The sequence below is a fragment of the Lithobates pipiens genome, unplaced genomic scaffold (assembly GCF_037356315.1).
Source record: "Lithobates pipiens isolate NorthernLeopardFrog02 unplaced genomic scaffold, aLitPip1_a1.2 Scaffold_10, whole genome shotgun sequence".
Classification (NCBI taxonomy): domain Eukaryota; kingdom Metazoa; phylum Chordata; class Amphibia; order Anura; family Ranidae; genus Lithobates; species Lithobates pipiens.
Window position 1 is genome coordinate 3,774,262 of NW_027507686.1, and position 27,859 is coordinate 3,802,120.

The 27,859-nt window shown below is 45.0% G+C and overlaps 1 protein-coding gene across 2 annotated transcripts in view; it reads left to right on the forward strand.

Moving 5' to 3' along the window:
- The window catches only part of WDR59 (WD repeat domain 59), a gene marked incomplete at its 5' end in the record, with an annotated part of 58,262 nt that overhangs the window by 22,729 nt on the left and 7,674 nt on the right, over positions 1–27,859 (forward strand). Inside the window, 9 exon segments of one of the 2 annotated variants that reach the window (XM_077451124.1) lie at positions 1,402–1,558; positions 1,671–1,740; positions 7,611–7,764; positions 14,717–14,773; positions 21,112–21,245; positions 25,316–25,397; positions 25,694–25,806; positions 26,417–26,555; positions 26,636–26,708. In XM_077451124.1, coding sequence (XP_077307250.1) covers positions 1,402–1,558; positions 1,671–1,740; positions 7,611–7,764; positions 14,717–14,773; positions 21,112–21,245; positions 25,316–25,397; positions 25,694–25,806; positions 26,417–26,555; positions 26,636–26,708 — 979 coding nt within the window. 2 annotated transcript variants of the gene reach the window in all.

Below are 27,859 nucleotides of genomic sequence, written 5' to 3' on the forward strand. Positions count from 1 at the left end.
TTGGCCTCCTTCCTCCGTCGCCTGGCCAGTTAGAAAGTGCAGCGCACTTCACATATGATTTGAAAATCGTCTGGAGTGCCGACGTCACGGGAACCCTGGACCGGTAAGTGTCCTAATTTTAAAAGTCAGCAGCTACAGTATTTGTAGCTGCTGACTATTTTTAATTTTTTTTGGGGGGGGGGGGGACAGAACTCCTTTTTTGAGGTTCTTACAGTAAACCCAAGGAATCAATTACAGTGCTTTTACTAAACAAAATGCTGTAGATACAAATCATTAAAATTCTAGGAATACAATACTAACGAATATTCGTACAACAAGCATGCACAAACACAACCTACTTGCAATGGGAATATGCTAAAAGTTAGCTCAGTTTATAGCGGCTTCATGCTCCCCATAAACAAACAAGACTCCAGGCTGTACTCTACAAGAGATTGAGCAATAGCGTCATCCTCAGGTGTGGTTTCTTCTTTGGCTCTATAAAGTTTCCTCTAAAATAGATCTCTCTTGTTATTTCATGATGGAGCCCTCCTGTCAGCTTTTAACTGCAAACCCTTTTATTTAGAAAGCTTAGGTAGACAATCCCACATGGTCTTATCCTTTCTCACTACTTTCTCTGTGTAAAATTTCCCAATTCAGCCTCCTAGATGGCACTGTTTTATCGTACATGCCAAAGGTCATATATGGCAAAAGGTCAAGCTATCATTAACCATTGATTACCTGAATTGTTCAGTTACAGAATTAATAAAGAACATTATAAGCATTAAACTATCCACATACAACAATAGTATCTATGCTCTTATTGCTTTAGAGGATGGCTTCTGTAAACGTTTCCAACAGCATTTGTTTAAAACGTGTTCAGTCAAACACTCAAAGTAACCCAATGTCTGCTTCTAAAACAGATTATTTGATGTTAAACCCAGTACACACCAAGTGTGTTTTTTTTTTTTTTTTTTAACCCAGCGGGCTGAACGAAAAAAAAGCTAAAGAGCTCTAACAACCTGATACTAGTACAGCAATCTCCCCCCGCTGAGCCATTGTGTTCTGACAGGGGGACATCCCACCCACCAGAACACACCGGTCAGCTCTCCCAGCCTCTGCCCTTTTTTTGCCCATTCACAGAAGCCTTTGTATTATGTGAACACATTCACAAAATACAAAGGTCATCTCTGAATGGGCTGCATTAGGGAGGGGCAGGCATAGCTGCCCTGTGTGCTTCTCTTCTCTGACACCTGAATGTATCTCAAGCAGAGGAATAAACCTGTCAAATGTGAATAGAGATAAGCCCAGCAGCTCCTTTGCCTTAACTCCATAATGTGCCTTTATTTTATTTTTTTAAGTGGCTGAATTTCTGGAATTCAGCATTAAATGCTTTCATCTTTTAAAGTGTCTCTAATCTTCTAGGACCAGGAATCCAGTCCTTCGGACAACCCCTTCTCCTTGCAGAGCCCTGTTACTCCACCACTGCCAACGTTTGCCCGAGTGACCAATGCCTATGGTTCTTACCAAGATGCTAACATCCCGTTTCCTCGAACATCAGGTGCTCGCTTCTGTGGAGCAGGTCAGTGGAATATGTCGCTGTTACTGCAGCTCTATTCTGGCATCATGGAGGATGGAGCACTGTACACTCTAACCAAGGTGCCTTTATACCAAGCTCCCTTTTACCTCTGCAGGGTATCTGGTGTACTTCACACGACCAATGACTATGCACCGGACGGTGTCTCCTACAGAGCCCACTCCAAGGTTTGCTTTAGCTTTTTTTATTTTTATTTTTTTGTCTTTCTTTGCTTGTTTGTTACATTTTCCTAAAGTGGACCTGTAATCAAAAAATGATGATTTGCTGTGTTATGGGTAGCGGTGCACCGAAACTGAAATAGACGGTTAGAAAAAAAAAAGATATATAACACTATCTCACAAAAGTAAGTACACCCCTCACATTTCTGTAACTCTTTTCTTCTCTCTTTTCATGTGACAACACTGAAGAAATGACACTTGTCTACAATGTAAAGTAGTGAGTGTACAGCTTGTATAACAGTGTAAATTTCCTGTCCCCTCAAAATAACTCAACACACAGCCATTAATGTCTAAACCGCTGGCAGCAAAAGTCAGTACACCCCCTAAGTGAAAATGTCCAAATTGGGCATTTGTTGCGTGGCCACCATTATTTTCCAGCATTGCCTTAAAGTGGTTGTAAACCCTTACAAACCACTTTGACCTACAGGTAAGCCTAGATTAAGGCTTACCTGTAGGTCCAAAAAATATCTCCTAAATCTACACGGTTTAGGAGATATTTGCCAAAACACAGGCACCACTGTCTACGGCGCGCAGGCGCACTGAGCGCGCCGCACATGCGCGGGAGTGACGTCATCGCGGCTTCGTCGAATGACAGCGGCGGAGCAACGAGACCCATCGAGAAGATGGATGCTCCGGACTACAGGGGACAGCGGTGACTTCGCTGGCTCCTGTGTCAGGTAAGTGACACATAATGGACTACTATGTGATGCGATGCGATGCATAGTAGTCCATTATGCTTTGCCTTTGCAGGGAATCAAAGAGGAAGTAAACTCATCAGGGTTTACTTCCTCTTTAACCCTCTTGGGCATGGAGATTACCAGAGCTTCACAGTTTGCCACTGGAGTCCTCTTCCCCCTCCTCTTTCATGACTATGAGACTATGAGACAGCATCTCAATCCTGGAAGTAGATACTGACTCTATCAGGGGGTCTTCAAACTACGGCCCTCCCAGTTGTTCAGGAACTAAAATTGACATTCACAGACATGACTAGGCATGATGGGAGAGTCTTACAATGCCTCATGGGATGTTTAGTTCTGCAACAGCTGGAGGGCGATCCCTGGGGTGATGCCTGAACAAAGATGGCTCGGTGCTTCTGTGGAGAAAAGCAGATGAAGGTTTAGTCAGGGGGCAGTACTGCAGTCTGTGTGAGATATAATAAACATGTGGGAGAGTTACACTTGCAATTTACTTGGCATGCTACACTCATGAAAAAACATATCTAATGCTTGCTGCACTTTATGTTGTGCTTTTGGCATTTTAGTAAATGTAAGTCAGGGGTGTCAAGCTCCATTTTAAATTTTTTTTTTTTTTTTTTTTTTTTTTTTTTTTTTTTTATATAATCTTTATTTTCAAAAGACAAACAGAGTGCAACAAACTGTCACAAGAAATAAAAGGAAACAACAATAAGGGGCTTTGGGTTACATGCGTAGAAGTCAAACTCCATTTAATTGCCGGTCACATCAGCATTATGGTTACCTTCAAAGGGCCGGTTGTATTTGTTTGACTAGGTGTTCAAGGCATTTTCCCCTCCCTTACATCAGAAGTGAAGCGTTCCTGACCCTCCCTTACATCACTGTGCACCCCCCTTACCTTGTGCTGCTGCTGGGAAACGCGGGGGGAGGAGCTGGGAAGCAGAAAGTTCAGGGACTGCAGGCGGACCAGAGGAGGGCTGGTGTAAGCTGTCAGAGTGTCCTGAATGCTTGAGACTAGAGGTCCACCGATATATCGGCCGATATTTGCCGTTTTTTAATTAATTGGCATCGGCCGATTGTGCTGATAAAAAGGCTGATTTAGAACTACAGCGCGACTTGGAAATGACTTCTGTGATAGAAGTCAGTGCAAGTTGCTGAGTCTTCATAGAAGCCACTTGTTTCCTCTCTGGGCTCTGCCAAGAAAAGAGCAAAAAGATACAATGTTTACACTTCTGAATGAACTGAACTCATCTCTGTGTGTAGAAGTTCTCAGTTTAACCATTTAAAGACTAAATCTTTTCTGACGCTTGTTGCTTACAAGTAAAAGTTTTGTATTTTCTTCCAGAAAATCACCTAGACCCTCAAAAAATTATATATATTTTTTTAGCAGAGATCCTAGGGAATAAAATAGCGGTTGTTGCAATATTTTATGTCACACGGCATTTGCGTAGAGGTCTTTCAAATGCAATTTTTTTGGGGAAAAAAAATACACGAAATAATAAAAAAATAAAAAAATAAAAAAAAACTAAAACGGTAAAGTTAGCCCATTTTTTTTTCGTCCAAAAGTTTTGACTACCTGTTTTTATTTTATAGGCTGCTTTCACACTGGAGCGGGTCAGGCGTTGATGGTAAGATGCTGCTAGTTTTAGCGGCGCTTTACCATCATTTTAGCGGTGCTATTCGGCTGCTAGTGGGGCGCATATAACCCAGCTAGCGGCCGAAGAAGAGGTTAAATGCGCCCGTGAAGTACCGCTGCCGAATCGCATTGCATGCGCTTCGGCAGTGGTGCCCATTAATATCAATGGGCAGGAGTGGTGGAGGAGCGGAATACACCACTCCAAGCGTGCCGCTTGCAGGAATTTTTTTTTTTTTTTTAACATCCTGCCAGCGCATCGCCTCAGTGTGAAAGCGCTCTGTCTTTCACACAGACTGAAGGGGAGCCGTTTTGCAGGCACTTTACAGGCGCTATTTTTAGCCCAAAAGCGCCTAAAAAAATGCCCCAGTGGGAAAGGTGTCTGTTAGGTTTTATGAGATGAAGGGGGATAAAAAAAAAATAAAAATAAAAAAAATCGACCTAACATATCTGCCCAAAAAAAATCGGCATCATATTTCGGCCATCGGCCACCGTGATTTCTAAATATCGGCATCGGCCAGAGAAAAACCCATATTGGTCGACCTCTACTTGAGACCAGGGGAGGTGGAGACCAGGGAGGTGCCGCAGCTGCAAAGAGAAGCTCTGGATGTATAGGAGGAGTTCTGTCCTCTATTTTTGTTGCCAAATGGCTAAGACGGGGGGTTGCTGTAGCTGCAAGAGATGTGTAAGGGCCACATTAAATGGCCTGGCTGGCCACATTCGGCCTGAAGTTTGGCCACATTCCACAAGCGTGCGCAATTTTAACCACTTAAAGACCCAAAGGATTTACCCCCTTAATGACCGGCCATCTTTTGTGATAAGACACTGCGTCGCTTTAACTGACAATTGCACAGTTGTGCGACGTTGTACCCAAACAAAATTTGTGTCCTTTTTTTTCCCGTCAAATAGAGCTTTCTTTTGGTGGTATTTGATCACTTCTTCAGGTTATTTTTTGCACTATAAAAAAGATTTAAGAAAAAAAAAACGTTTTTTTGCTATAATAACTATCTTAAAAAAAAAAAAAAACGTATTTCCTCATCAGTTTAGGCCAATATTTTCTTCTACATATTTTTGGTAAAAATCGCAATAAGTGTTGATTGGTTCGCGCAAAAGTTAGTGTCTACAATAAGAGGGGATAGATTTTTTTTTTTTTTTTTTATTAGTAATAGCGGCGATCTGTGATTTTTTTTTATTTTATTTATTTTTTTTTTTTTTTATAAGATCTTTTTTATTGAGTTTTTCATAAACATACAGACTGCCCTATGCGGGGCAAACATTACCCACACAGGGGCACAGGCGATCTGTGATTTTTAGTTGGATTGTGGCAGACTAATTGGACACTTTTGACACTTTTTTTTTTCTTTTTGGGACCAGCGACATTTATACAGCGACCGGAGCTAAAAATAGCCACTGATTACTGTATAATGTCACTGGCAGTGAAGGGGTTAACACTAGAGGAAAGCAATGAATTAAATGTTCCCTGGGAGGTGTTTCTAACTGTGGGGGGGGGGGGGACTGACTGGAGGAGGAGGAGAGAGATCGCTGTTCCTGATCACTAGGACCAGCAGATCTCTCTCTCTACTCCCCTGTCAGAACGGGGATCTGTCTGTTTACATACACAGATCCCCGTTCTGGCTCTCTGTGAAGAGATCGTGAGGTGGCCAGTGGACATCGCGTCCGCCGGGTCACGCGAATCAGCTCCAGCGCTCCCTATTGCTCTTAAAGCAGCTGACGTACACCTGCGGCGATTCGCCCAGGAGAACCAACCTGCGTATGACGGCGGCTGGTCGGCAAGCAGTTAAAGCGTGACATGTCGGGTATCTATTTACTCAGCGTGACATCATCTTTCATATTGTGAAAACAGGCCTTCGCGCTACTACTCAAAAAAAAAAAAAAAAACAATAAACAGGGTAAAAGTACCTCTTCAAAAAAACAGTGTATAAAATGGTAAAAAATAGAAAAAATATATATAAATATTCAACAACAAAAGTGCACGTGCAAATATAAGGTGCAAGAAATGCAGCTGAACCTGATAGTATACACAAACTACCCAGCAAAAATGAAAGTGAACAAAAAGTCCTGCGCAAATCAATCAAAAAAAGTCCTTTTAAAGTGCTGATGAAGTATAAATAAAAAAAACGTATAAATATGTGAAACGTATGGAAAAAAAAAAGCAACACATAAAAAGTCTATAAACTGTGATTCACAGGCACCAATGGTGAAAAATTGCAGATGAAATGAACACATGCAGACAGAACCTTCCCCCTCTCTCTCCATGTTTTTTATTATATATTTGAGCTGCACACTTCTGTGAACATCCTCCCTGCTACTACAGTATAAGACCCCATTCACACCTGAGCGTTTTGTAGCCCTACGTCTGAAGCTACAAAAACGCTGGAGGGGAAAAAATACATTATTCTCAATGGAGATGGTTCACATCTCCACTCCAAGTCGCCTGAAGCCCTACGCCTGAAGCTCAAACAAGTTCCGGACCCTTTTTTGTCGCGCGAATCGGGCTGATTTGGGCGTTTTCATTCCCATAGAAACTAATGGAAACGCTCGATTCGAGCGTTTAGCGCGACAACGAGCGTTTCTATGGGCGTTTTGACGCTTTATCTGCTCAATGCTTAACATTGGTGACCTTTTGCCCTGCACAAATTCGCGAAAAAACGCGGCAAAAAACGTAGCGAATCGCGGTAAAAACCACTGCGAATCGCGGTAAAAAACAAAGCAAATCGCGGTAAAAAACGCTGCAAAAAACGCTTGAAAAAGCTACGCTCAGGTGTGAATGCAGCCTAAGTGTATATGCATTATATGCCCCCCTTGTGGCCCGTTGTAGAGAATATCGCTGCATAGTCTGCTACAGTGGAGGACCCCCCCTGGTGGCTGGAGACGAGGAGTGGATTTGGCCAGTTTTTTTCTGATGTGCCTGTTTTGCATATTTTTTTCATACGTTTCACATATTTATACGTTTTTTTTTATTTATACTTTATCAGCACTTAGCACTTTAAAAGGACGTTTTTTGATTGATTTGCGCAGGACTTTTTGTTCACTTTCATATAGTGCCAAAAAATTGGGCTAACTCAACAGTTTTTTTTTTTTTTTTTTTAAATGCGTGAACCTTTTTTATTTATTTTTTCTCCCCCTAAAAAAAAAAAAATAGTTTGAAAAAATTGCTGCGCAAATAAAATAAATAAAAAGTTGCAATGACCGCCATATATGTATTCTCTGGGGGCTCTGTTAAAAAAACAAAAACAAAAAAAACCCCATATATACTGTATGGGGGTTCTGAGAAATTTTCTAGCAAAAAAATTATGATTTTTTTTTTTCATGTAGGAGCCATAAGTGCCAAAAATGTCTTGGGTGGCAAGTGGTTAAACCCCCCCTGTGATGTCAGTGATCAGATATCTGTCTAGTATGTATAATGTCTATGCAGGCCCGTGTACATGTTGGATATTTTCTATAAATCCGTGTCTTATCCTTTTTTTTGTCAGATCCCTCTCCGCTCTGTCCGCCTATCACAGCGGAGTTCTCGCGCCTATGAAAATCCGTACGGAGGCTCCTGGGAACTTGCTGCTGTATGGAGGCAGCCCCACCCGTAGTGAGAAGGAACAAGTGTCCATCAGTTCATTTTATTACAAGGAGAGGGTATGTATCAGTCCTATTTCTATATTCACAATTACTGCCAGACAAATTCTATTATTGGGGGATCAAAAACACAACGAGACTTTAAAGGTGCCAAAAACTACTACAGTGGAACCATGGTTTACGAGTAACGCGCTTTTTGAAAGACGCAGCTTGCGAGTGTTGTCTTGCAAAATGAGCAGAATTCAAGCTAATGGTGCGGGGGTGCCAGGGACACGATTTGGAAACACTCGGAAATACTCCCTTCCCGAGTGTTTCCGAGGCTTTCCGAGTTCAGCCGAGCTGTCCCCGAGTATTTCCCAGGCTCTACAGCGCCCCCCCCCCCCCCCACACCTCTGGCCACTTGTGGTATTGCATGTAATAGAAGTCAATGCGGAACGAATTATCTTTGTTTCCATTGACTTCTGTGGGGAAACTCGCTTTGATATGCGAGTGCTTTGGATTACAAGCATTCTCCTGGAACGGATTATGCTCGGAATCCAAGGTTCCACTATACGTCACAGTTTTATATGAGTTAATACAGCGATGTTTTAACTTTTATATATGGAATAAAATGATCTTGTAAATCTAAAAACCACCACAAAAGATTATGCGGTTTTGAACAGCAGTGCAGCAGCTTCCGCTCGACATGTTTCACTGTATAGGCTTCCTCAGGAGTTTTATGAATGCTGCATATTGCTTGTACAGGATGTTCCTGAAAAAAATGTGCTAGATCAGTCGTGCGTCAGGTTCCCAAGGGACGAGGGTCAAACCCATGAGGTATTGGTGACTATAGGAGGGACATATATTCATTCCTTTTTGTGGGCTTAAAGGAGTTGTAAAGTCAGAAGGTTTTTTATCTTAATGCATTCTTTGCATTAAGATAAAAAACCTTCTGTGTGTAGCCGCCTCCCAGGAACCCCCTAATTACTTAACTGAGCCCCATCTCTCTCCAGCGATGTCCACGAGTGTCTAAGCTGTCCGGGACCCTCCTCCTGATTGGCTGACTGACTTTGACAGCTGCGGGAGCCAATGGCGCCGCTGCTGTGTCTCAGCCAATCTGATGGAAGAGGGGGCGGGGCCAGGTCAGTGCTCCATGTCTGAATGGATACACAGAGCACTGACTCGGCTTGGGTGCCCCCATAGAGAGCGGCTGGCTAAGGGGGAACTCGATGGGAGGGGCCAGGAGCAGCAAAGAGGGACCAGAGAAGAGAAGTATCGGGCTGCTCTGTGCAAAACCAGCTGCACAGAGGAGAGAAGTATAACATGTCTATCATTTATTTTTTATTTTTTTTATACTTTAAGACTTTACAATCGCTTTAAAGCAACATCTGTCATTTGTAGTTCCCTGGGGGGGGGGGGGGTGTCCTTTTCCAAAGTGGCTACTGGGGAAAATGTTAGGAGCACATGGGCCAAGCGAGGAAGTGAGGAGGGGCCCAAAGATCCAAGCAGGAGTATGTCAGGATCTTATCCAGGTCTATTGGAACGCCCCAGGGAACCCTCTAAGAATGAGGCCAATATCCAATCTCTGTGTCTATTATTACGCCTGCGTGGTTTGGGAGAGAGTCCCCTCGCAGCTGCAGCCTCTGTGAGCATTCTGGAGCGGAAATATGCAGCATTCATAAGACTCCTGAGGAAGCCTATACGTTGAAACACGTGGAGCGGAAGCTGCTGCACTGCTGTTCGAAAACCGCATAATCCATCCGCATAATCAACATCCGCCAGGAAGAAAATCACCTGGCTTTTAGGAAAAAACTCGAGACCTTCCTCTTTTAGCAGATGATCAAAGCTCGCCACAGCGCCTAGAGGCGATTCAGTTCGCATTGTGCGCTATACAAGTATTTCATTCATTCAACCCTTTTGTGGTGGTTTTTAAACTTTCAATGATATTTTAAACTTTGGTATATGTAATAAAATGACATTATTAAAGTGGAAGTAAACTCCCCTATCGTTTTTAGCCAAGGAAGCTGCCATCTTTGCCTCTGTTTAATCTTCAATTGCTATGGTGCTGCACATGTGATTCGTTATGACACCAGCCATTGGATGGTTTGATAGTTTGGCTGAGAGCACAGCCAATGTGCAGTTAGCATTCCCGGCATGCCTTTTTTTTTTTTTTTTTTTTTAACTGTTTAAATCGATGGGTTTACTTCCACTTTAACTCTATATAACTGTGAAGTGGTAGTTTCTGGCACCTTTTTGTGTTTTGAATTTTCGATTTCTAGAATATTTGGTATGCCCTCAATCGCCCGAGATACTGAGTTACTTATTATTGGGGGTTTATAAACGTTCCCGGAAATAAAACAAACGGCACGGAATGAAGTGCAGGTCATACAGAGGTACTGCACAGTTTTCTGTGTGTCTGCATTTCTAAAAGGGACGCATTCAAAAATATAAAATGGAATGTAAACCTAATTCTTGCTGCACCGTGTCTGCCCTTCAGTTTTACCCCAAATCTGTCTTTTGTGGTATATTTATCTTATTGCTGCAAACACAGCATAGCACTCGGGGGGGCCTTCTAAGCTCCTATTCTACTCCACTTTTTTCCCGGGAACAAACCGTTCTTCTTGGTTGTGAAACAATAAAACCTTCCCGTTTTTTTGTCTTCGGGTTTGACTGGATCCAACACCCACATACAAAAGGAGACGTGTAAACCAGATATGTACTGATGGCCCATAAGGGGGGACCTAAAGGTAAAAGCCCCATAGACGGCTTGCAGAAATTTAAATTAAATTCGATCGGGCTGAAACAACTAAACGATTAATCGACAGCTAATCGATTATGAAATTGATTACTATTTTCATAATCAATTAAAGTGGTTGTAAACCCTTACAACCAACTTTGACCTACAGGTAAACCTAGATTAAGGCTTACCTGTAGGTCCAAGAAATATCTCCTAAACCTACACGGTTTGGGAGATATTTGCCGAAAGACAGGCACCGCTGTCTACGGCGCATGCACTGTAGACAGAGGCGCGCAGGCGCACCGAGCGCGCCGCTGTCAACGGCGATATGCCGCGAGTGGCAGCTCCCGTGCGCATGTGCGGGAGTGACGTCATCGCTGTTTCGTCAAATGACAGCGGCGAAGCAGCGAGACCTACCGAGAAGATGGAGGCTCCGGACTACAGGGGACAACGGTGACTTCACTGGCTCCTGTGTCAGGTAAGTGACACATAATGGACTACTATACAATGCGATGCGATGTGATGCATAGTAGTCCATTATGCTTTACCTTTGCAGGGAATCAAAGAGGAAGTAAACCCGTCAGGGTTTACTTCCTCTTTAACACGTACCAGTTTTACAAATGCTAAAGCTTTTTGCAGAACTAAGTGCACTTCTGTGACCCAGATTCAACCAACTAAACTTCGCTGACGTCACAATTCTGCTCCCAGGTCTGCCCAGATGTCTTGCCGGCAGTTAGCTCAGCCTCTCAGCGAGCTGCTGTGAGCTTTATCCAGCCGCTCCCGCCCTCCTCCACTGCCCGACTCTACAGTGAGTGCTGGAGCGGCAGTGCAGAGACCTGGTGACGGACAGTCACTGGCTCGCTGCTCATTGAGGCCCGAGAACCGAACGATCAGCTGTCTTTGATCACTCAGTTTTTTGGGGGAGAGGCGGCAGGGGGAGGGGACATCTACAGAATCGGATCAATGCTGCAGCCATCTAGGCGAGTTTACATTTTTTTATTTTTGAAGTTCTCTCGTTCAGCCTGTAGGAAATTGAGCCGTGTATGGTGGCCTTAAAGTGTATTTCCACTTTTGCAGTCGAATTTGAGAAAACCCTTTGTTTCTATTTACACAGCATACCTCTTAAAAAAAAAAAAAATATTTTTTTTACTGATTCTTACAATTTCTTGACCGTCTTAAGAGGCTGGTTGTACTGACGTTGATTGATAAATTGACTTCAGTACAACCAGCCTGTTGAGTTTTTATGTTGCCCGAATGCTGCCATTGGCTATAACCACCAGCAGTGATCATTGTACTCTGCTGATGCGGAAGGCTCCCTGCACTCCCCACTGGCAGAGCATTATAAGGCTGTGGGAGGCATTCCCTCATTAACTCAGGTTTCACTGGAGACTCTGAGAGCAGCGGGAGTTATTGAGGGCTCCCGCTGTCTGACAATTCCTGCGAGAAGGAATGGGGTGGGGGGTGGCTAAGCCACACCGTATGTATCTATGGACGCACACAGCCCAGCTTGGGAGTGCACCCATATAGTCATGTACTGAGGGGGCGCCCGCAGGAAAGGAGGAGTGGACAGCATGGCGGGGGGGGGGGGGAGGGACGACTCCAGAAGAGCATGTAAGGGACCGGTCTGTACAATTCCGTTGCACAGAACAGGCAAGTATAACTTCTTTTTTTATTTTAATTTAAAAAAAAATATTGGCTTTGTAACCAAAGTACAGCTTTCTTCTAGATTTAGTGTGCTTTTGTAGACAAGTAAAGGTGCTTTCAAGCCCTTCTCGATTCCCGTACTTCTATACCAGTTCAGTATTTCCAGCCACTTACTTTGCGTTGGCATCGAGCAATCGCCTGATTGGGTCTTACACCTGTACCCCGCATTGAGGGGAGCGTTTTATAGCTTACAGTTTCTACTTGGAATCTTTCAAGCTTTAGTTAATAACTTTGCACTATGTGAAAAAAAAAATATCACAAAGCTGCAGCTGACATGAATAAAATATTATAAATTAGTCTGCAAAAGTACCTTTTTTGGCGCATTTTTGTGCAGCTTTAGGTCAAAATTGTCACTTGAAAAAGCTTTATAAAAAAAAAAAAAAAAAAAAGTACTTTAAAAGTTAATCCCCATTATTCAGTGGAAAGTTGAGCTGTGGCAACACCACCCGGCTCCACAAGCTTTGATGGAGAAATGAAAGTCGGGTGGAAGAAACATCAGCCAGGATTTTTTTATTATTTTGTAACAGCCAATGCGTTTCAGAGGCTCAGTACAAATTTAGTCTGGTGCCCCCCATAAAGCGGCCGCACTGCTTCCGGTATGCGGGTGGCCGGCATTCCGCAACTGGTTGGGAAGGGGCACGCCTTGCCGCTTCTAATTTTGACTGTCCTATCATCCTGGACCACACCTAGTGTCCCCACTCGAAAATTTTCTGGGCGGGTCTTAAACAGTAAGGGGTGTGGCCTTGACAGGAAGGGGTGGGCCATATTTAAATTAGGGGGTGCACGAGTTTAGTCAGGCCTAGGGCAGCACAAATCCTAAACGCGCTACTGATGGTGCCCCCCCCCCCCCCCGTCCTTTCACAACTTTAGAATGCAATAGCCAGCAGTGGGAGATCTCTCTATCCATGATGTTCAACATGGATGGGGAAATCCTATGGATGTCTCTTGTTCAGTCCACCAAGAAATTTGTACATGTATGGCCAGCTTGAGTCAAATGCCATTCCTCTTGTGCCAATCAGTTTAGTACTTGTGAAAACGGTCATCAGGAGATTTGATACCCAGACTGACAATCTCTGCACTGTCCTCATCCTCCCTTCCACAGGAAAAGAAAATGGTGATTTTTTTTTTTTTTTTATTATCGCTGAAACAAAAGCAAGTGGATAAAATGAATTCCATACATGTAGAAGGAATGAAGACCTGGTGGAAAAATATTAGCAATTTAATCTGTTACTAAACCCAGATCCTGCACTCACTGTATCTGCTCTCCCCGGGAGCCTGCACTCACTGTTTCTGCTCTTCCCGGGAGCCTGCACTCACTGTATCTGCTCTCCCCGGGAGCCTGCACCCACTATATCTGCTCTCCCCGGGAGCCTGCACCCACTATATCTGCTCTCCCCGGGAGCCTGCACCCACTATATCTGCTCTCCCCGGGAGCCTGCACCCACTATATCTGCTCTCCCCGGGAGCCTGCACCCACTATATCTGCTCTCCCCGGGATCCTGCACTCACCATATCTGCTCTCCCCGGGAGCCTGCACTCACTGTATCTGCTCTTCCCGGGAGCCTGCACTCACTGTATCTGCTCTTCCCGGGAGCCTGCACTCACTGTATCTGCTCTCCCCGGGAGCCTGCACCCACTATATCTGCTCTCCCCGGGAGCCTGCACCCACTATATCTGCTCTCCCCGGGAGCCTGCACCCACTATATCTGCTCTCCCCGGGAGCCTGCACCCACTATATCTGCTCTCCCCGGGAGCCTGCACTCACCATATCTGATCTCCCCAGGAGCCTGCACTCACTATATCTGATCTCCCCGGGAGCCTGCACTCACCTTATCTGCTCTCCCCGGGAGCCTGCACCCACTATATCTGCTCTCCCCGGGAGCCTGCACTCACTATATCTGTTCTCCCCAGGAGCCTTCATTCAATATATCTGCTCTCCCACAGTACGCAGAACATGGAAATGTAATTATTTTAGTAAATATAAACTGCTAAATACCTTTTCTCATCAGCAGTATATCGCAATCTTGTGACTTCTATCAGTGTCTTGTTAAAGCATGTAGGAGGAGTTTTCATTCTACTCTGACTGTCCTATGAGGCTGCAGGACCCCTGACCCTCTGTCTGGACAGTTCTGATTGGCCCTGTGCTGATCACATGCACTTCTACCTTTTTCTAGAATTTTGAGGAAAATAATTAATTTAATCCATTTTGGAATAAGGTTGTAATATAAAATGTGGAAAAAGTGAAGCGCTGTGAATACTTTCCAGATGCACGCATGTAAGTGTAAAAATATACCATACCTGAAATTCATCTTTATCCACAATAAGTATTAAGTCTAGATCTCCCTCCCCACCCCCCCATGTGAGTAAGTTCACTTTCTGGAATCCATAACAACCCCAAAAGTGTCACAAGTGGAATTTGGCCTCGTTGATTACTATTGGATGGGAGAGGTTAAACTGAGCCTCAATGGCCAATCAGACAATTTCTAGCCATTTTCTTGATAATTTTTTTTTTCTTTTGTCCCCTTTTTTCCCCCCCTTTCTTCTGTATCTCCTCCTTACTTTGCTTCTTTTCCTCGTCTTCTGATTGCACAGACAACCCCGCTGTCTGCACGCCGGCGCTGGTCCATCCAAGTGATTAACGACTTCCCGGTATTGTGCCCTCTGCTGAGTAACCCACCTTGTGTTCCCTGCACATCTCTATGAATAATCAGAGAACCCAAGATCACAATTCTGTCTCCGGCACAACTCTGAGTGTAATGAAGTCCTTGCAGTGGTCGATGGTCTGTGCTGAACACTTACTACTCGCCCGTAAACTGCCTACCAGGACAGAGCTCTTAAAAGGAAAAGTTATAATGCCTTCTAATTACCCCCCCTCCCCCATCAAGGCAGACTCCTGCCTCCGTGCTTTCTCGCCACCTCCTCATTGCTCCATTGTACTAACAAAGTGGGATTTCTAAGTATGGGGCGGCAACCTCCCCCTTATAGCAGTGTTCGGGCCTCAAGGGCAAGTTGCCAAACCCAAATACCGTCAAGTCGGGGGGGAGGGGCTGTCACATGACCAGAGCCTACCCAGGGTCGACTCCTGAAGAGAGGTGGCAGTGAGGGAGCTTGGATCGGTGAGTTTATCTTGTTGGTGGGCTATCAGGAGTCATGGGTGTTGATTTACTAAAGATTAATGGGCTGTGCAAATTAGAGCTGGATGATTAATCGTTACAAAATCGCAATCTCGATTCACCCCGCCCCCACGATCTCTCCTGCTGAGAGTAGGCAATTCTTTCATATAAACAAGTGGAGAGATTATCTGCTCACTCAGCTGTCAAAAGAAAGCATCCCGGGCAGTCTGCCAAGTTTAGAACTTGAAACATTGTAACTAATGCTTACTTCTTAGAAAGGGATAGAACTTCTTGTGTAAACAAATAATCTGGACAGTCTGCCAAGCTTTCAAGTGTAAATGCAGGAAGTTTAGTGACTTAAAGTCTAAATCTTTTTCTGACACTTCTTTCTTAAAGTGGTTGTAAACCCTTACAACCAACTTTGACCTACAGGTAAGCCTAGATTAAGGCTCACCTGTAGGTCCAAGAAATATCTCCTAAACCTACACGGTTTAGGAGATGTTTACCGAAAGACAGGCACCGCTGTCAATGGCGCATGCGCCGTAGACAGTGGCGCGCAGGCGCACTGAGCGTGCCGTGGCCAACGGCTATATGCCGCGAGTAGCGGCTCCCTGCGCATTCACGGGAATTACGTCATCGCGGCTTTGTCAAATGACAGCGGCGGATCGGCGAGACCCACCGAGAAGATGGATGCTCCGGACTACAGGGGACAGCGGTGACTTCGCTGGCTCCTGTGTCAGGTAAGTGACACATAATGGACTGCGATGCGATGCGATGCATAGTAGTCCATTATGCTTTACCTTTGCAGGGAATGAAAGAGAAAGTAACACCCATCAGGGTTTACTTCCTCTTTAAGTTAAAATCAATATTTTTTGCTAGAAAGTTACTTGGAACCCCCAAACATTTTATATTTTTATATATATATATATATATATATATATATATATATATATATATATATATATATATATATCAGAGACTCTAGGGAATAAAATGGCAATTTCTGCAATATTTTATGCCACACTGTATTTGCCCAGCGGTCTTTCAAATGCAATTTTTTGGGAAAAAATACACTTCAATTAATAAAATAAAAAAATGAAACAGTAAATTTAGCACATTTTTTTTTTTCTTTATGTGAAAGATGATGTTACGCCGCGAGAATCGTGATTCTCATTTTAGCCAGAATCGTGCAGCTCTAGTGCAAATGCAGAGCTTAGTAAATGAGGTAAAGCTTCACTTTGCAAATAATACCCAATCACATGCAAGGAAAAAATAAATAAATAGAAACCACATGTTTGCTTGCACACGATTGGTTGATGGAAGTCCAGCAGAGCTTCCCCTCATTTACTAAGCTCTGTAGAAACTGCACTTGCTGAGTGCACAGTCTATTTGCCTTCAGTAAATCCACCCCATTGCCACCCCTGCCCTGAATTATCAAATGACCGTGTCCTGCTCTAAAACAGATGAATAGGCCCTACTAACCCCTCCCCGCTATTGGATACGCAATTGCAGACATACAAACAAATAAGTGCAAGGCTATATAAGCAACAAAAGATGGCGTTCCTACGGGCTTGACAATTCGTTCCCAGGCCGCCAATGAAAAATATGCCGGGTGCGATGAGGTCGCTCTTGTAGGCCACGACCTATGCAATGCAATTGCACACGCAGAGGACATCGGGCGCTGACCTGGCACCCTGCCCATTGACTTCTTTCAATGAAGATTGAGCGTTTGACCACTTCAAGGCTGCAGCCTGTCTGCTACCCGACTCAGGAGGGGGGTTGAGAGACTTCAGGTATTTTGTTCTTGGGCTCTCTGTCTAGTTTATTACCTTTTTATATATCGGGAATGTTACATCTAACACCGCTTCTAATATCTGCTTCCCCTCTTTGTTTTGCGTAGTCTACTGTTACTCCGACGCCTTTGTGTTGCTTGTGCTGGATGTTTGCACTCCCTCTCTCTCTTGCCTTGACACCACACTGGCTGTTGTCCGATCTTATTTCTTTTTTTGTGTGCTGTATTTCGGGTGCTTTGTCCTTCCCTTGCTCTTCAGTCCTTTCTTTAATTCTTCCACTCGTTGTGCCTGTAAAGTGTCTGACTGGCTATACTGTGCAACCACTGGTGACTGCTCACAGACTTTGTGCAGGTCGGGCTTTATTGGGCACAAAATCTGTCATTCTGGGGTTTGCACTTGTTGAGTTCTGCGAGGGACTGATGGCATGAGAACTTGGGAGTGGTTTCTTTTAAAGGTTTTTGTTGGGTTTTAAATATCTGGTGGACCTTCACTACTACGCAAGGTAAGTTCTGAAACGCTGGACCGCTTGTACTTGGTTTGTATACTGTCTGTTTATAATGTTTAGGATGTTTTTGTCATGGCTGCAGTAATTAACCACTTCAGTACTAAAGTCATTTTTTAAATATTTTCTGCACGCTCTTTATAAAAAAAAAATGAATTTTTTTTTTCTTCTAAAATGACTTAAAGCGGACCTTCAGCCTCTCAAGAATGATCCTGCCTCTTCACCCCTCCCCCCTGTCCTCTACAGGAATAGGGTAGTGTGTGTGTGATTATATATATATATATATATATATATATATATATATATATATATATATATATACACATATATACACACACACTACCCTATTCCTATACAGGACAGGAGGAGATTATATATATATATATATATATATATATATATATACACACACACACACACACACACACACACACACACACACACACACACACACACACACACACACACTCACTCACTCACTCTACCCTATTACTATACAGGACTGGAGGATATAGATTGTGTGATATGGATCAGTAATCTGACAAGACACACACCGTCACCTTATATACAGATAGTGGAGAAGGAAGCCATGATGGATCAGTAATCTGTATATAAGGTGACAGTGTGTGTCTGGTCAGAGGAGGAGGAAGCCGTGATGGATCAGTAATCTGTATATAAGGTGACGGTGTGTGTCTGGTCAGAGGAGGAGGAAGCCGTGATGGATCAGTAATCTGACAAGACACACACCATCACCTTATATACAGATAGTGGAGAAGGAAGCAGTGATGGATCAGTAATCTGTATATAAGGTGACAGTGTGTGTCTGGTCAGAGGAGGAGGAAGCCGTGATGGATCAGTAATCTGTATATAAGGTGACGGTGTGTGTCTGGTCAGAGGAGGAGGAAGCCGTGATGGATCAGTAATCTGACAAGACACACACCATCACCTTATATACAGATAGTGGAGAAGGAAGCAGTGATGGATCAGTAATCTGTATATAAGGTGATGGTGTGTGTAATAGTTACAGATAGAGGAGGAAGCAGTGATGGAGATCAGTAATCTGTATAGAGGTGTCCGTTTATGAAGCAGTGAAATCTATTCACCGCTTCGTTCTCTGGCACTCACGGAGGAGATCTTTCTCCTCTATGTGCCTGTTTATGAAGCGGAATAGATCACTTCACCTTCGGAGGAGTGAAGAGATCTACAAACGCTTCCGACACTGGAGAACGGCCCCTGATACTGGAATCCCGTGAGACTTCACGAGATTACATTACTAGAAAATCACAGAAACACCGAGATGTCAGTTTATTAAGCAGTGATAAATTATCACCGCTCAGTACACTGACAGACAGCGTGGTTAATGCTAGTAAAATAAAGAGTCCCCCTACATTATATATATATTATTTATATTTATATAATGTGTGTGTGTATACACACACATTATATATATATATATATATATATATATATATATATATAATGTATATGTATACACCTAAATATGACAGGGGGGCGTGGTTACAGTGTTGGGGGGGGGGGGGGGGGGGCTCTGAACTCGGTATAAGGAAGTTAAAAATCTTCCTCTTTCCTCCTCAGATCCCCCCACGTTCTCTCTTCACTCCCTGATTCACCACCTCTGAGCTGGTGTATCGGGGAGTGTGAATTCTGACACGGATCGCCGGTGAAGCGCTCAGATCGCAGCGTCATAAGCTGGCCTTTACTGTGTCAGTCTATGAGAATTCTCCATGTGTGGAGATAATCGGTGGGGGAACAAGTTCAAACACTTCTCCCCCCGATTATCTCTGGTTCATAAACTGTTTATGGGCTGTGATCAGCGGCGATTCTCTGGATGACCGCTGATCACTGCTTTATAAACGGACACCATAAGGTGACGGTGTGGGTCTGGTTAGATAATGGAGGAGGAAGCAGTGATGGATCAGTAATCTGTATATACGGTGACGGTGTGTGGTCAGATAATGGAGGAGGAAGCAGTGATGGAGTTCAGTAATCTATATAAGTTGACAGTGTCTGGTCAGATAGAGGAGGAGTAAGCAGTGATGGATCAGTAATCTATATAAGGTGACGGTGTGTGTCTGGTCAGATAAAGGAGGAAGCAGTGATGGATCAGTAATCTGTATAAAAGGTGACGGTGTCTAGTCAGATAATGGAGAAGCAAGCAGTGATGGAGATCAGTAATCTATATATTAGGGGGCGGTATGTGGTCAGATGGAGGAGGAGGAAGACGTGATGGATCAGTAATCTATATAAGGGGGCGGTGTGTGTCTGGTCAGATAATAGAGGAGGAGGGCATGATGGATCAGTAATCTGTATATACGGTGACGGTGTCTGGTCAGATAATAGAGGAGGAAGCTGTGATGGATCAGTAATCTGTATATAAGGTGATGGTGTCTGGTCAGATAATGGAGGAGGAAGCAGTGATGGAGATCAGTAATCTATATAAGTTGACGGTGTCTGGTCAGATAGAGGAGGAGGAAGCAGTGATGGATCAGTAATCTATATAAGGTGACGGTGTGTGTCTGGTCAGATAAAAGAGGAAGCAGTGATGGAGATCAGTAATCTGTATGTAAGGTGACAGTGTGTATCTGGTCAGATAATGGAGGAGGAAGCCGTGATGGAGATCAGTAATCTGTATATAAGGTGATGGTGTCTGGTCAGATAATGGAGGAGGAAGCAGTGATGGAGATCAGTAATCTGTATATAAGGTGGACGGTGTGTGTCTTGTCAGATAATGGAGGAGGAAGCAGTGATGGAGATCAGTAATCTGTATATACGGTGACGGTATGTGGTCAGATGGAGGAGGAGGAAGACGTGATGGATCAGTAATCTATATAAGGGGGCGGTGTGTGTCTGGTCAGATAATAGAGAAGGAAGCAGTGATGGAGATCAGTAATCTATATAAGGTGACAGTGTGTGGGTCTGGTCAGATAATAGAGGAGGAAGCTGATCAGTAATCTGTATATTAGGGGGCGGTGTCTGGTCAGATGGTGGAGGAGGAAGCAGTGATGGATCAGTAATCTGTATATTAGGGGGCGGTGTCTGGTCAGATGGTGGAGGAGGAAGCAGTGATGGATCAGTAATCTGTATATTAGGGGGCGGTGTCTGGTCAGATAGTGGAGGAGGAAGCAGTGATGGATCAGTAATCTGTATATAAGGTGTGTGGATTGGTTACAGTAGAGGACAGGTGAGAGTAGTTTGCACGGTGAAGTTGTCTTCATACCTGGAGAAGGAAGTCTGGATGGAGAGAATTTTCTAGATTAGAGATAGAATGTTGCTTTGTATTCTCCGGTTATCTGACAGCCAATGGGAAGGCATTTAATGTTACCAGCTGATAAATGGGCGGAGTTGAGAGTTGCGCAGAGCTGAGCGGCAGATTTGGTTTCTATGTTTACAGTAAATGTTTGTAGTCCGTTTGTCCACCAGATGAAGTGTAACCTTTATAAGTGTCCCCCCTCCCCCCCCCTCTCCCCCTCCCCCTCCCCCTCCCCCTCTCCGGGGAACTGACTTTCCTCTTACAGAATATACTAAAGTCATTTCTGTCCAACTTTTTTCCATCCCTAGAAATCTCGGCGGTGGAAATCCAAGCGGGAGAGCAGCGACTCCAGCTCCCGGCCAATCAAAGCAGCCGGGAAAGTGATCATACAAGATATTTCCTGTCTGCTGACGGTGCACAAAGCCCTGGGAGAGATGTACATGTGAGTATTGTGACGGGGAAGACGCCCGGACATAAACGTATGACCCGGACTGGGCCTGGAAATCCTTTCACTAAAGTGGATCTGAATTTGGGAAGTGAAGGTTTTCTCTGTAGAAATGTTACAGTGGAGCTGATGTCATTAATACTTCCTGTTCTCGGGGTCCGGGGACTGCGGGGTCCCTTGCCGGGGCGGTCGTCTTCTCCGAGACTTCTTCCCGGTGCCAGACTGCCGGTGCCGGCAACACCGGCCCAGTCTTGCCAGACTTGGGACGATTGCACTTGTAAAAGTGCAATCGTCCCCGCACACAGGCATGTAAACTGAGCTGCAACAGACATGTACAGCACCTTGAAAAAGTATTCATACCCCTTGAGATGTTCCACATTTTCTCATGTTACAACCAAAAACTTAAAAGTATTTTATTGGGATTTTATGTGATGGACCAACACAAAGTAGCTCATAATTGTGAAGTGGAAGGAAAATAATTATAAATTCTTTTCAACATTTTTTTACAAATAAATATTTGAAAAGTGTGGGGGGGAGGGGCATTTGTATTCAGCCCCCTTTACTCTGATACCCCTAACTAAAATCTAGAGGAACCAATTCCCTTCAGAAGTCACCTAATTAGTAAATAGAGTCCACCTGTGTGTCATTTAATCTAAGTATAAATACAGCTGTTCTGTGAAGCCCTCAGAGGTTTGTTAGAGAACCTTAGTGAACAAACAGCATCATGAAGGCCAAGGAACACACCAGACAGGTCAGGGATAAAGTTGTGGAGAAGTATAAAGCAGGGTTGGGTTATAATAAAATCTCCCAAGCTTTGACCATCTCATGGAGCTCTGTTCAATCCATCATCGGAAAATGGAAAGAGTATGGCACAACTGCAAACCTACCAAGACATGGCCGTCCACCTAAACTGACCGGGCCGGGCAAGGAGAGCATTCATCAGAGAAGAGCCAAGAGGTCCATGGTAACTCTGGAGGAGCTGCAGAGATCCACAGCTCAGGGGGGAGAATCTGTCCACAGGACAACTATTAGTCGTCTCTCCACAAATCTGCCCTTTATGGAAGAGTGACAAGAAGAAAGACATTGGAGGAAGAAAGTCATAAGAAGTCCTGTTTGTAGTTTGTGAGAAGCCATGTGGGGGAGGGGGCAGCAAACATGTGGAAGAAGGTGATCTGCTCAGAGGAGAACAAAATTCTACTTTATGGCCTAAAAGTAAAACGCTATGTGTGGGGAAAACTAACACCGCCCATCCCCCGAACACACCATCCCCACCGTGAGACATGGTGGTGGCAGCATCATGTGGTGGGGATGGTTTTCTTCAGCAGGGACAGGGAAGCTGGTCAGAGTTGATGGGAAGATGGATGGAGACAAATACAGAACAATCTTAGAAGAAAACCTGTTAGAGTCGGCAGAAGACTTGAGACCGGGGCGGAGGTTCCCCTTCCAGCAGGACAACGACCCGAAACATCCAGCCAGAGCTACAATGGAATGGTTTACATCAAAGCATATTCATGTGTTAGAATGGCCCAGTCACAGTCCAGACCTAAATCCCATTGAGAATCTGTGGCAAGACTTGGAAATTGCTGATCACAGACGCTCTCCATCCAATCTGACAGAGCTTGAGAGATTTTACAAAGAAGAAGAATGGGCAGAAATGTCCTCTCTAGATGTGCAAAGCTGGTAGAGACACCCCCAAAAAGACTTGTAGAGAAAGGGGGTTCTACAAAGTATTGACTCCGGGGGGCACCATACAAATGCCCCTCCCCCACACTTTTCACATATTTATTTGTATCATTTATAATTTTCCTTCCACTTCACAATTATGTGACACTTTGTGTTGGTCCATCACATAAAATCCCAATAAAATACATTTATGTTTTTGGTTGTAACATGACAAGATGTGGGGAATGTCAAGGGGTATGAATACTTTTTCAAGGCACTGTTAAGTATATTTTATTGCAGAAGAGACATTGCATGTCTCTCTTGCAAAGAAAGAGCCCGCCTCTTTGCAATTTTTTATTTTTCCAATGTTTCACTTTAATTGTGTCTCCTCAATATCCTCAAAGATTTTTATTTTGTCGGAAATTTTCGTAAAAAAAAAAAAAAAATAGCAGTATGATGATTTGCTGATGTCCCTACTGAGTTGCTCGCTGTTCTTGTAAGGGAGGAAGCTGTACCGGGGTATCTGCAATGCAAGAATCTCCCGGCTTCTCCAAAATGCAGGCACCTTGCTGTAACTGTTTCTCATTCATTTTGTTGTCCCCATGGAGACCCTCCATCCTGGGCTCAGGCTTTACATCAGGCTTTCGGTCTTTGGTGAAACCCACTCAGTAGTAACCCCCAGCTCTGCTGATCCCCCACTCAGTAGTAACCCCCAGCTCTGCTGATCCCCCACTCAGTAGTAACCCCCAGCTCTGCTGATCCCTCCACTCAGTAGTAACCCCCAGCTTTGCTGATACTCCACTCAGTAGTAACCCCCAGCTCTGCTGATACTCCACTCAGTAGTAACCCCCAGCTCTGCTGATCCCCCACTCAGTAGTAACCCCCAGCTCTGCTGATCCCCCCACTCAGTAGTAACCCCCAGCTCTGCTGATCCCCCACTCAGTAGTAACCCCCAGCTCTGCTGATCCCCCACTCAGTAGTAACCCCCAGCTCTGCTGATACTCCACTCAGTAGTAACCCCCAGCTCTGCTGATACTCCACTCAGTAGTAACCCCCAGCTCTGCTGATACTCCACTCAGTAGTAACCCCCAGCTTTGCTGATCCCCCACTCAGTAGTAACCCCCAGCTTTGCTGATCCCCCACTCAGTAGTAACCCCCAGCTTTGCTGATCCCCCACTCAGTAGTAACCCCCAGCTTTGCTGTTCCCCCACTCAGTAGTAACCCCCAGCTTTGCTGATCCCCCACTCAGTAGTAACCCCCAGCTCTGCTGATCCCCCCACTCAGTAGTAGCCCTCAGCTTTGCTGATCCCCCACTCAGTAGTAACCCCCAGCTCTGCTGATCCCCCCACTCAGTAGTAGCCCCCAGCTTTGCTGATCCCCCACTCAGTAGTAACCCCCAGCTCTGCTGATCCCCCACTCAGTAGTAACCCTCAGCTCTGCTAATGCTCAGGTTTGCTGATCCTCCTCCCTCTCCAGTCCCCACTCACCTCCCGCTATATTGCACCCATTCTGCTCACCACGTGTGGTATCTGCTAGTTTCTTCTGCCCTGGTCCCCCAGCTCTGCTGATTCTTGCCCACTCAGTCTGATCTCCCCAGTCCCCGATCACCGTCCACTATAGTGTTCCCAACTTGTGCACCATGTGTGCTGTCTGCTAGTTGCTCTGCTGCTATATGTTACCTTCTCATTTCGCAACGGGGAACCCTAGATCCTCCTCTTCTGCCCCCCCCCCCACCAGTGCTCCTTACTCCTCCTGTCTTCATGCACTCCACCCCCAGCAAGCTGCTTGTGGGGCGGGTACTCCATGCAGGCTTTAGCCTGAGCCGCACTGTACAGCTTGGCCTTACCACCAAACACACACCATATATATACACGGACACATACATATATACACACACCACACACACATTATTTATATATATATATATATATATATATATATATATATATATATATATATATATATCCTCCTGTCCTGTATAGGAATAGGGTAGTGTGTGTATATGTGTGTGTGTGTGTGTGTGTGTATATATATATATATATATATATATATATATATATATATATATATATATATATATATGGAAACATACATATATACACACACCACTGCATTTGATTGATAGCAGCAGGAGCCAGTGAGAAGGAAGAAAGAGCAGCGCCGCAGTTCTCAGGCACCTCACTGGACTGAGATGTGGCTCGGGTAAGTATGCACGGAATGCATTAAAGTGAAAAATCCCTTTTTAGCCTTTTCATCCACTTTCAGGTTTGGATATGGAGCAGCAGGTGACCCTAGAAGCTTTTAATACTGAGCTAGTAAACAGCAGGCTGATCTGTGCCCTGCGTTAAGCTTTCATCACCGTAATATTGTTTTCTTGTCTTTTTTTTTTTTTTCTTTCTGTTCAGATTGAACCGCGGTAACCTCCAGGAGATGTGTCAGAAGAATGCAGCTTCCGCGCTCAGCGTTGGCCGCAGGGATCTGGTGCAGGTAAGACAATGGTTTGAAGTCCGGCGTGGGTGACGGCTGTGGCTTTTTTCTATAGAAATAGTGAAGTGTGAGTGGCCACAAGGGGACAGGGATGTGTGGTGTTTGCAGGATTACCAGATGGAACTACAGTGGAACCTTGGATTACGAATTGGTGGCCTGGTGCTGACCTCACTGGATCGACAAGAATGCAATGGAGATAAGAAGGGCTTCTGGGGAAGGTTATGAGGAACAATGGATGTCATATAGTATATGGATACCTCAAGGTCCCTTCATTTTATTTATTTTTTCTCTGTTAGGTTTGGGCTTTGGCTGCTGCTGCTAATGATATGTGTCTGTCCCCCAAATGCGACCCCGATGCAGAAACGCCCTGGGCACGTCACCCATTCGGTCGCCAACTGCTGGAATCACTGTAAGTGTTTTTTTTGTTTTTTGTTTGTCTCTTGGGTAAAAATGTACTCGTATTTTTGTTTGTTGCCAATCAAGTAATTTCTTCTTGGGATTAAAGCGGTGTTCCGCCCACAAAAACAATAAATAAAAGCCAGCCAGCCAGCCAACACATATACTGCAGCTGCTGCAATTTAGCAATAGGACACTTACCTGTCCTGGAGTCCCGTGATGTCGGCACCGCAGCTGATGTTTCCATCAGCTGCCGCTGCCATTGCGGGTAACGGTACCCGGTAGTGTAGCCTTACGGGCTTTATACCGGGTACCCTACTGCGCATGCGCGAGGCCCCACTCTTCTCTTTGACTGGCCTGTTGACAGGGAGATGAGGGAGGTGGAGGGACCCCTGCAGTGATGTCACGCGGCCGAGGCTCGCACTTCCGGAAGTGGGAACAGGATACTTGAAGGCCATTATAGACTGATCGTTTCTTTGTCGGTGGGCACCCGTCCAAAATCAGCCGGGGATCAAATAATTTCTTCCCTCCATTGTATAACATGTTACCAAAGGTCAACTTATCCTTTAAAATCCTGACTTCTCTATGTCTTATCACTTCTCTCTCTCTCTCTCTTCTTATAGGCTGGCCCATTACTGCCACTTACACGATGTCCAGACCTTGGCCATGCTGTGTAGTATGTTTGAGGTCCATCTTCAACCACAAGGCAATGGCGTGTCCTCCTGCCACCCGTTCCCTTCCCGCTCCAACCACAGCCGATATGTAAGACTCCCGCTCTCCTCTTTCCATCATTTCCGTTGGCAAAGATGGCAATACTCATTGTGTGCCGTTGTGTTTTTCAGCCCAGTTTCACGTCCTCCTGTTCAGGGTCCAGCATGTCAGATCCAGGCTTTGGTACCGGCGGCTGGAGCGGTGGTAAGACTTTTTTCTTTATCTTTGCCTAACACTACGGGTCCCAGCATGGCTGGTGTGGTTGCAGAGTGCTGCTCAGTAGATAATGTGTCACTTTACCCCTTTACAGCAGAGTAACAGGTTCTCCTGATGGGCAACTCCCCACCCACCCACCCACTTATATTCACTTTTGCAGTGCTTCCTTCTTGTTCTGCTCATCTGCAAAAGTGTTTTGAGAAATACCAGGTACTCCTGGGTATGGAGGAGCGCGAGACCTCCTCTGCTTCTGTTTTGCGTCTTTTAACCACTTAAGGGCCGCCTCACGCCTATATATGTCGGCAGAATGGCACGGCTGGGCACAATCGCGTACCTGTACGTGGCTCTTTAACCACTTGGGATCCGCGCTATTGCCGAATGACGGCATTAGCGCGGACCTAGATTGCCGGGACTACGTCTATTGACGTCGTCCCGGTTACGAGCGGCCTGCGCGCCCCCTGAGGGGCGCGCGCGGCGCGCTCTGTGATCGGCGAGTCCGTGAGGGAAAAAAATATTTTTTATATATTTTTTTGTGGATATTTTTGATAGCAAAAAGTAGAAAATATTGAATTTTTTTCAAAATTGTCGCTCTATTTTTGTTTATAGCGCAAAAAATAAAAACCACAGAGGTGATCAAATACCACCAAAAGAAAGCTCTATTTGTGAAAAAAAGGACGACAATTTTGTTCGGGAGCCATGTCGCACGACTGCGCAATTGTCAGTTAAAGAGGAAGTAAACCCTTCCAAACAACTTGGACCTATAGGTAAGCCTAGATTAAGGCTTACCTGTAGGTCCAAGCAATATCTCCTAAACCTATATGGTTTAGGAGATATTTGCCCGAAAATGGGCACCGCTGTCTACGGCGCATGCGCCGTAGACAGCGGCGCGCAGGCGCACTAAATGCGGCAAATCCAAGAATGGATTTGCCTAATTTGTCGACTCCCGTGCGCATGCGCGGGAGTGACGTCATCGCGGCTTCGCCGTATGGCAGCGGCGGAGCTGCGAGACGCGACTCCCGTGCGCATGCGTGGGAGTGACGTCATCGCGGCTGCGCCGCTGTGATTCGTCGGAGCTGCGAGACTCCACCAGCAACATGGATGCAGTGGACTACAGGGGACAGCGGCGACTTCGCTGGCTC